The 9,693-nt window shown below is 37.5% G+C and overlaps 1 protein-coding gene across 1 annotated transcript; it reads left to right on the top strand.

Moving 5' to 3' along the window:
- The first annotated feature begins 4,829 nt into the window (after positions 1–4,829).
- LOC123632225 (transmembrane protein 230-like) lies at positions 4,830–5,313 on the top strand. The gene is made up of 2 exons (XM_045542298.1): positions 4,830–4,989; positions 5,050–5,313. The coding sequence occupies exons 1-2, from the start codon at positions 4,876–4,878 to the stop codon at positions 5,311–5,313; spliced, it is 378 nt and encodes a 125-aa protein (XP_045398254.1). The 5' UTR covers positions 4,830–4,875.
- Positions 5,314–9,693: the final 4,380 nt, after the last annotated feature.

The raw sequence follows: 9,693 nt of genomic DNA, 5'->3' as shown, positions 1-9,693 counted from the left end.
AGCAACTTTTAGATTTATTGATTTTCTCTAGATTTTTGTTTTCTTGCTTTTATTTAATTGATATTTACTCTAATCTTAATAATTTACTTTGTTCTGTTTTCCTTGAAGAATTTTCTTCTACTTTTCTAGTTTCCTAAGGTGGAAGGTTAGGTTCTTAATTTCAGATCATTTTACTCATATAGACATTTAAAGCTATAAAGTTCCCTGTAAGCACTGTTTGGGCTCATTTCATAAATTTTATGTATTTTCATTTACATTTAATTCAAATTATTTTTTAAGTTTCATTATAATTTCTTTTTATTTCAATGAGATAAAAATAATAAAGCATCTCTAATTTGTGTAGCTTTGTACTTACATTATATCTATGTATTTTATACATTCAATAAACTGTATTATAATCATTGTTTTAAATAGTGGATCAGGACAGAGAACCCAGATATAAAGTCATCCTCATATTGCCATCTGATATTTGACAAAGCAGATGAAAACATACACTGGAGAAAAGACTTCCTATTCTATAAATGGTGCTGGGAAAATTGGATAGCCACATGTAGAAGACTGAAACAGGATCCACACCTCTCACCACTCACAAAAATTCATGATGGATAACAAACTTAAACCTAAGGCGTAAAACTATAACAATTCTAGAAGAGACTGGAAAAACTCTTATAGACATTGGCCTAGGCAAAGAATTTATGAAGAAAACCCCAAAGGCAATCACAGCAACAACAAAAATAAATTGGACCTGATTAAATTAAAAAGCTTCTGCACAGCCAAGGAGATGATCAATAGAGTGAATAGACAACCTACAGAATGGGAGAAAATATTTGCAAGCTATATATCTGATAAAGGGCTAATAACTAGAATCTACAAAGAACTCAAGCAAATCAGCAAGAAAACATCAAACAACCCCATTACAAAGTAGACAAAAGATAGGAATAGAAGCTTTGCAACAGAAGATGGACTAATGATCAATAAGCATATTAAAAAAATGCTCAAGGTCTCTAATTATCAGGGAAATGCAAATCAAAATCACAATGAGATATCGCCTAATTCCAGTGAGAATGGCTTTTATCAAAACGTCCCAAAACAATAGATGCTGGTGTCGATGCAGAGAGAAAAGAACACTTATATACTGTTGGTGGTACTGCAAACTAGTATAACCTCTATGGAAAGTAGTATGGAGATACCTCAAAGAACTGAAAGTCGACCTATAATTTGATCCAGCAATCCCACTACTGGGTATTTATCCAAAGGAAAATAAGTCATTTTATCAGAAAGACACCTGTGCTCAAATGTTTATTGCAGCACAATTCACAATGGCAAAGGTGTGGAAACAACCCAAGTGCCCATCAATACATGAGTAGATTAATAAAATGTGGTATATGTATATGTATACCATGGAATATTACTCAGCCATAAAAAATAGTGAACTAATACCTTTTCTAACAACCTGGAAGGAACTGGAGACCATCCTTTTAAGTGAAATATCACAAGAATGGAAAAACAAAAACCACATGAACTCAGTACTAAATTGGAACTAACAGATCAACATTCATGTGCACTTATGGTAATAAAATTCAGTAGAAATCAAGCAGTGGGAGAAGGGAGGAGGGAATGGGTGAACTGACACCTAATGGGTACAATGCACTCTATCTGGATGACGGACACACTTATAACTTTGACTCAATCTATACAAAAGCAATTCACGTAACCAAAACATTTGTACCCCCATAATATTCTGAAAAAAATGAGAAATTAGAGAAATGCACACATGCACAAACACACATACACCGTTGATTCTTGCTGGGTAGTAGTTATGTTCTGTAAAGTTACCATGGGCAATGGATTAGTGAATACTGAGCCATTGTTCCTAGGGTGAATATAGGATTAGGTTTCTGCAAGGCTCCGTTAACAATATTTTCATCAGCTGATCAAGACATAAATTCATTTTATGTATTTTTCTGTTTATAAACACCTTACTTAATTTATGGTTTTTACAATTAGTTACATTCAGTATTTCTGTCAGGAGCTCAGCTGAACTGGAGACAGAGCTGAGCCGTCTGGTTTCGCAGTAGCCAATTAAAGTAACCACGAACCAAAATGAAAGTAACAGTGAAGTCTTTGATGACTTGCTGCCCTGGCATAAACATGAGTCTAAAACAGGATAAAGCAGAAAGTCCCTGTCCATTTTCCCCGTGAACAGTGTGCTGGTGATGGGTCAGGTGAACCACTACTGACTTGGGTTTTGTTTCACTGTTGAGGGAGCCCCAAGCACAAAGGCTCTTCGAGTTTTATGGACCTTAGAGTCGGGGAGGAGGCAGGGTTAGGAGTGAAAAACTATTAGGTACTGAGTTAGAATGGTGAAAAGTGTCTTCAAGCTTTCCGCCTCCTCTCCCTAATAAGGAGGACTGGGCAAAAGTGCCTAAGGAAGACCTCTGCCCAAGTCCTCACATGAAGAGACATAGGAAAGAAGCTACCTGGGCAAGGGATGCAAATATATGAAGAGCACAACAGGCCAGCATCGTTGACCCTAATTCCCTTTAGTGACTGTGTACTGGTGTGGGGAGGCCTGCCAGGTAAACTCTTTGTAATTGCCTATGGTCAAGCCTGAAAAATCAACATGTTTTTAATCAGCAGCTGGACTCCTTATTTCTTTTTAATATTTTAGACTATTTTGCCTTTTTAATCATGGAAGACAGCCAGTACTAGTAGAGAAAGGCTTAATATTCTCCTGAACACAGTTACATGACCATAAATTACTTTAGCTTTCCTCTTCAAAATAGTGCTGTCCACTGTGCTGCTTTTATTGTTCAGCATCTCATGAATCCACCAATTTAGCTACTTTTCCACCTTTTCCATAGCTTCACCACACACTGTAGATGTTATTTGAGCACTTCCTGTAGTGGCCTCTCATATAGATTGGTGAATGTCCTCTTTCTTTTTTTGGATGTACCATATTGGTGGTTCATTAACATAAATTTATGGCTACAGTCCTATAATTCATGCCTGAACAAAGCTTATCTAAGACAAGATTTTTCCTTTTAAGGCACATCACAGCCTTTTTGCACTTAGGAATACTATATGGCACCTTAGCACTATTCTGGGGCTTATTTATTTATTTATTTTTGAGACAGTGTCACTTTGTTGCCCAGGCTAGAACGCCCTGGTGTCAGCCTAGCTATGAAAGTTGACCCATTCAGGATGAGAGTGCACTTTCTTGCCCTAGTTTAATTCTCTTTTCTCATACAGATCTCACCTAACTGCTCTTCTCTTTCATGAAACAAAGATCCAGTCTCAACAACCCATAACTGACAGTTCTGAGACACTATTTTTATCATGTAGTTTATACCAAACGTGATCATATACAGATAACACATTAAATTGAAATGAAATTCAAGTTCAACTCCATTACAAATGACTGTACCTCAGTTTCTTAATAGTTGGGAGATCTTCTACATGTAAGTCATTCCTGGCTTTAATATTAACCAACTGTGTGACACTGCATAAAGTATACAAGTCCAACTTTATATTTCTGAGATACATTAGAGGAAAGAGATTGTAGGAAATGTTATGAAAATGAAGGTAAGATTTAAGCTTTCATATTAAATTTAAAGTTACAAATTTAAAAAGTTATAGAGAATTATCTTAATTAGTTATATATTTATATTTTATAGTAAATTTAAACAACAAACACTGGGTTTACAAAAGTAAATGACTTACTGCTAGGCTCTTGGTGTTTATGAAAATTCTGAAGAACTACTATTACTTCCCTAGAGAAGTAATTCTAGTTGGGATGATGATATAATCCCAAGTAAAAAATAATACATTTTAAAAATAGAACTCACTGGTTGAATTTAAAATACATAACCCAAATGAGGTTGAATTGAATTAAATGATAAATGTTGTAGGTGATAAATTTTAAGATGAATTGTTAACTACTAAGAGCCTAGATTAGTAAGAAGTAGGCCTAGAGCACAGAGGAGAGAGAATCATGTATTTGTTTGATAAAGAACTTCAGAGTAGAGGCTGAAGCTCAGGTTCATAGAATCTAGGTGGATGTGGGAAAGAGCTTAGAAGTGTCAGTTCAAGCTCCATGAAGTAGGCACCCCCTCTAGAATACCCTACCAGAAGACCACACTACTTCTGATCAGACCCTGGCATGACAAAGGGCACAGCACTCCAACAAGGCAGCCAATTCAATACAACTAGCAGGAAAACCGTTATCTATAAAACGAACCAAAATTTAGGAGTGAAATGCCTCAAACTCTTTGAACAAACAGCCTTGTCCTTGATCATGTAAGGGTGGGAGCTCCGTGGAGGGAGCCACGCAAGGCAGTTTGCAGTCTTCGTTCAGTAAATATTCTCAATAATCTTATGCAGCAAAGTTACTATGTTCTTATCCAGAAGGAACTAGACTCCTGGATATGCACTACGACCAAGGCTACACAGTTAGTAAGAAGCAGCACCAGGATTTTCCCCAGGTTTGATTCCAAAACTCACCATCTCTCCTCTCTTCTTGACTGGCCTTTTGAGGCTTAATTAGCTATGTCTATTGCATGTTAGACAAATGGAAAGGAAGGGAGGCCAGAGAGAACATGGAAATTCCATGCGTTTGACTGAGTAAAATCTAATGAATACAATCTAATCTACTGAGTCTGTTAATAGTTTCAATGATAATCGCAACTTTGACAAAAAAGAGATACCATTAAAAAATGGCAGTCTCCCAGAAATAGTTAATTAGGTGCAGGCAGATGAAGGAGAGACACTGGGGAAACCTGTCGCGAGGGTGGGGACAGTCCGTTGGGCTGGGGCAACGGGGCTGAAACGCCGCCCCTGTGGCTGCCTGGAAGCGCCCTCCCCACTCCGCAGGTTATGGGGCCCACTCGTCCCAGCGTGGCCACTGGGATCCCCAGTAGCAAAGCGAAATACTTGAAGATCTCCAGCACTGACGACAGACACGTTAAGCTTCAGAAGAAAACTTTAACTGTTCAAGCCAGCTGTGAATCAAAAAGAAGGTCAGGTGTCCTGAGATCTCACTTTTTTAAGTTTAAGAAAAACCCTCCTAAGGTTCCTTACAAGGCCATCGCCTGCGCCACCGTGCAGTTTTTGATCGGCTCCTTTCTCATCATCACGGGCTGCCTTCTGCTGGCAGGCTACGTCAGCGAAGTGGGGGTCCTCCGGGCGGTTCCTGTCCTGGTCATTGGCATCCTGGTGTTCCTGCCTGGCTTTTACCACCTATTCATCGCCTATGGAGCATACAGAGGCTGCCAGGGCTACTCCTACGATGACCTTCCGGACTGTGATAATTAGTCCCCACGGCAGCAAGGACAGAAGAGTCACAGTTGGGACTGAGCAGAGCTTCAGGCATTTGGCAGAAGCTGTGGAAATCTGCACCTAAGAATTAAGGAATTAAGTAGCTTTGTAGATGCTTAGCAAAATTATGGCCAGAGTTTATAAATCCATTCCCAAAATGTTAAATGAGTTTGCCATTAGCCAAATAGTAAACTGGGACATGCTCTATTTTTAATCATCCTTTGTCAGGTAAAAGCTCCAGACAAAAGAATAGCAATGTTAATCGTATGGGGAAGTAAAATCTTTTGCTGTAGAGCAAAATGGTGGGCCACCATCCCATTGCGAGTCGAACACTTCCTTTAAATAGTCCTCATTGACAATTTTACCTTGTGGCAAATAAAATAAGGTGATATGTCTAATTCACATTATTGAGTAATTTAATTTTGAAAATATATGGTTAACCTATCTCCCACACTGCTGTTAACTTTGTATTCTGCTGATGATCTTGGTAAAATGAAATATCAATTTGGGGGCGGTGGGAAAGAGCGTTACAATTGTGTTGTGCAGAGGCTCCATGAGCCTTAGAGTAAGACAGAACTGGTTTAAATCCCAGATGCAAATTTTCTAGCTATCTGACCTTGGACAAATTACCTTAATATTCTGAGAGTTTGAGACTATAGTTCCTATGGTTTGGGATTTCAGTAGGGGTCAAATAAAGTATTTTATATCAACAACATGGCACACAGGTATTCCCAGAACTATTAATTCCTCATTGTAACATAGGGTTCTGTAGCAGACTGCACTTAAAGTTAACTAAAGCCACAACGAATTATATCCATTCACTTCAAACTAACCTAGGAAAGTTGGTCACCCAAGAGAATTAGATTGCTAGTATGTAAAGTTACAATCTCAGTTTAAATCAGGACACTGGCTTGCTTTTTAATTGCATTAACCCTCTCCTCTTGAGTCCCATATTAGGAAAAGCCAGGATTTTGAGGGCCTGAAGCTTGTATAATTTGGAGAGGTCTCAAGAAAAATAATACAAAATTATGACTACAAAATTAATTGCAAGGCATGGCAATGGGATTATACAATTGTGGGGCCCTGCAGCTTGAGTTTCATTAGTTTCTCAGTAAGTCTGGCTCAGAGAAGGTGAAGAAGGAATCTAGAGAAAATAACTGAATGTGAGCATATATCTGCAATTAAGGTTGTGGCTCCAGATTAAAGGCAACAGATGATAAAGCAGTAGTGTTTTCTAGGGTAAAGGAAACCCTTTTTCATCCTATAAAAAGAAATACTTTCTGAAATGTTGTGTTATCTTACATAAAGGATAAAGATTTAGACTTGTGAAAGATGAAGAAAAGACTGTATTTTCTGGATAAAGAATATCGCAGTTCGTAAAGGAGAAGAGAGATACTCTCAAGTTTGTTACCTTTAGAATAATCAACATGTGCACAAGTTAGAAAAAGAGTTTGGTGGTCTTCTCTGGGGACTATATTATGCACCTAGATTTATAAATGAGGTGGAAAAATGATAAATTTCTAAATATTATTTTGAGATCTATCAAATTTTTGCTAAATGAACAGGGATACTATGAGCTGTAATTTGTTTGGGCTTTAATAGCATCATCATAATTATCCCTCTTATTAGAAACCACAGAATATATAGAAGAGTCCAAAGGAAAAGTAACTGGTAAAAAGGCCACCACACATTTAATATGAATAATTAAAATTACAAGGGACTTGGTCATGAAAAGGCAGTGCCTTTTGTATAAAAAGAACAATTAATTAAATGTACAATGTTAGTTAAGGAATGTCAATCTGGAAATCAAAGATCCAGATAAGGGCAATAGTGTAAATGTTGGTTCACAGACGAATCTTATTACAAAGAGTGCAAGTAGCCAAATAAAAGCAGCGGGATTGTCAGAGTATGATCATAACATAGGAGATGATATTAGAAATTCAAGCATTGTTTTAATTTCAGACATGGTATGCATAATGTGTACTGTAACATTAAAATTTTGGTTAACCACATCACCTGTCTGATAACTCTTGTTGAACTGTGACTTATATATATTTGGCTTTTCCTTTGATATTCAAAGTTCAGATCAGTTTCCCAGAACATCATCCTTTTCAAACAATTACATTTCCAAGCACTGCCTGAGAGGTGTGGAATCACAGTTAACCAAGGCAAGTAATTAGACACAAGAGATGCTGGGGTAGAGTGAGAAGACATTAGCAAAACTGATCTACATGCCAGAAAAATATTTCAACAAACATTCTGATAGTAGGACCCTATCCCTGATTTTGAAACAAAGCACAGTACTTTATTATGACCTTTCCTCAAAAGATTTCTTTCTCTGTCCTTCCAAGACTGTGGACCGCAGTGTCATAATTTGCTCTGCAGTCATCTTTCATGATTTTAAAAGTAGCCTGTTCACCACAGATTCTACATCTTCATTAACCCATGGCTTTTCAAGAAATTTGCTGATTTTTAACACAGTATTTCTGAGGTCCTGAAAAGAGTTAGGGTGATTATACACGAATCCCGTGAGAAGGAAACAACTTGCATACCAGAGCAAAGCCTCACGATGTAACTGTGTGTGAGTAAGGATCCTACAGGGCAGATACGGCTCAGAGATACATGTGTTTCTGTCCGTAGTTTAAACGATCTGAGGAAAATATTCAGGAATTAACTAGAAATACAAGAAGAAATGCCTTTTACTACATCATTCCATTCATTTCTACCTACCTGTGTGTCCCTGAGGCCAACCCTAACTACCCTAGTCACTAATGCAAACTGCCTGACACCCTCCTGTGCTTCTCCTCACCAGTTCCCTACTCCACGTTTTCCCTTTCCAGAGCATTTATCACCGTCCAATTTACTAAACAATTTTCTTATGTATATTATTTAGTGTATATCTTTCCTCACAATATATTAGTTGAAAGGAAAATAGGGATTTTTATGCTTCATAAAGTGCTTAGCACAGTTCCCAGCATGTAGGAGGCACTGGATAAATTTGTTGTATGAAAGAATGAATGAATAAATCACTGTTGCTTAACTTAACTCAAAGGAAAAATAAAAAATATTTTAAATGAAGAGGAGAAATGGAATATTTCTCTGGAAACATATGTGGAACCCACACATGTGGAATTTGTGAGCCCGTGAAACAAAGGAGCCCAGAAAGGCAAAGACAGTGTACAAGGAGGGACAAGGGGAATGGTAAATCCTCTCCTGGTGCAACAGTTTCAGGGCCCTTTGTTTTCTTCTTTCAAGCAGTAGATTATGAGAGAAATGATGTGTGTTGCTTAGGAAAGGTGATCAGAGTGATAGGGTGGATTGAAATAAGAGCGAGTGAGGCAGCCAGCAGCCCGAGGTGGGCCCGAGTGAGTGGGTGCCCCAGTACAACTGCACACTCAGCCGGCTGGTGGTGTCACCGTCTGTAGTACTGCTGACCTCCAGCTAACTGCGCTGCTTTCCACCCAGCCAGGCCTAACACCAGAATCCCGGACTATGGATGAGCAGGCGAAACCCACAAACAGCAGCAAAGCAGTTAGAAAATGCAACTGAATAAACATCGTCCTTCTGTTAGTTACAAATTCTACATATACCTGTTTAGGAATAAACTTAACGGCAACTTACTAAGGGTTTTATAAGAACCAGGTATCCGTAGCAACTGACGTGAATAAAAACGCAAATAAATGATGAACACAAAATATTTCTGAATGGCAAGGCTCAATTTATGAAGTCAATTTTTAAATGACTTTTTTAAATGTAAGGGAATAACTAACAAAATTCCTAAAGGATTCTATATAAGAGTTCATAACATTATTTTAGAAATTTAAGTGGCATGGTTTTAATAAAGGAAATGAAAGCAGAACAATGTATACAGAGTCAGCTTGTGTATATACAATTATTTGGAAAATAATAACGTCTATTATGAGCAGTAAGAAAATGGTGGACAATTTAATAAGTGATGTTGCGTGAACTTGTCCATAAGAAGAAATAATTAAATAGTATTCTTACAGCCTGAGAATAAAATCCAAATAAAAGAAAGATATGACTTATGAATATATGACTACATTTGAGAAACAGCCCTCCAGAGTAAAACATAAAACACAGAAGCCATGAAATGAAAGATGGACTCATAGTATTATATGAAAATTAAAATTCTGAATATGTCTGGAAAATCATAACCAGTTTCTAAGTAAATGTAAAAGTAAAGAGTACAACTGTTCATGATTATATGCCAAAACGACATGAGGAATCCTCAGAGGATCAAAAAAGGAGGAATGTCTGGACATGGAAAGCTCTCCTGATAGCAGAAATATGAAGGTTTTAATATTCATTAATCAGTGAAATTTTACAATATGGTTCAGAGAGTCAAAGATTGAAGTG

The sequence above is a fragment of the Lemur catta genome, chromosome 2, assembly GCF_020740605.2.
Source record: "Lemur catta isolate mLemCat1 chromosome 2, mLemCat1.pri, whole genome shotgun sequence".
Taxonomy (NCBI): domain Eukaryota; kingdom Metazoa; phylum Chordata; class Mammalia; order Primates; family Lemuridae; genus Lemur; species Lemur catta.
The sequence above is the reverse complement of the archived record's forward strand: the minus strand, read 5'-3'. Positions and strand labels throughout refer to the sequence as shown.

What these genes read in the sequence shown, in the direction of transcription:
- LOC123632225 (XM_045542298.1), top strand. Translation starts at nt 4,876, where the DNA reads ATGGGGCCCACTCGTCCCAGCGTGGCCACTGGGATCCCCAGTAGCAAA. An exon ending in TTCAGAAGAAAACTTTAACT is followed by an intron (nt 4,990 to 5,049) that starts GTTCAAGCCAGC and finishes CACTTTTTTAAG; the next exon opens with TTTAAGAAAAACCCTCCTAA.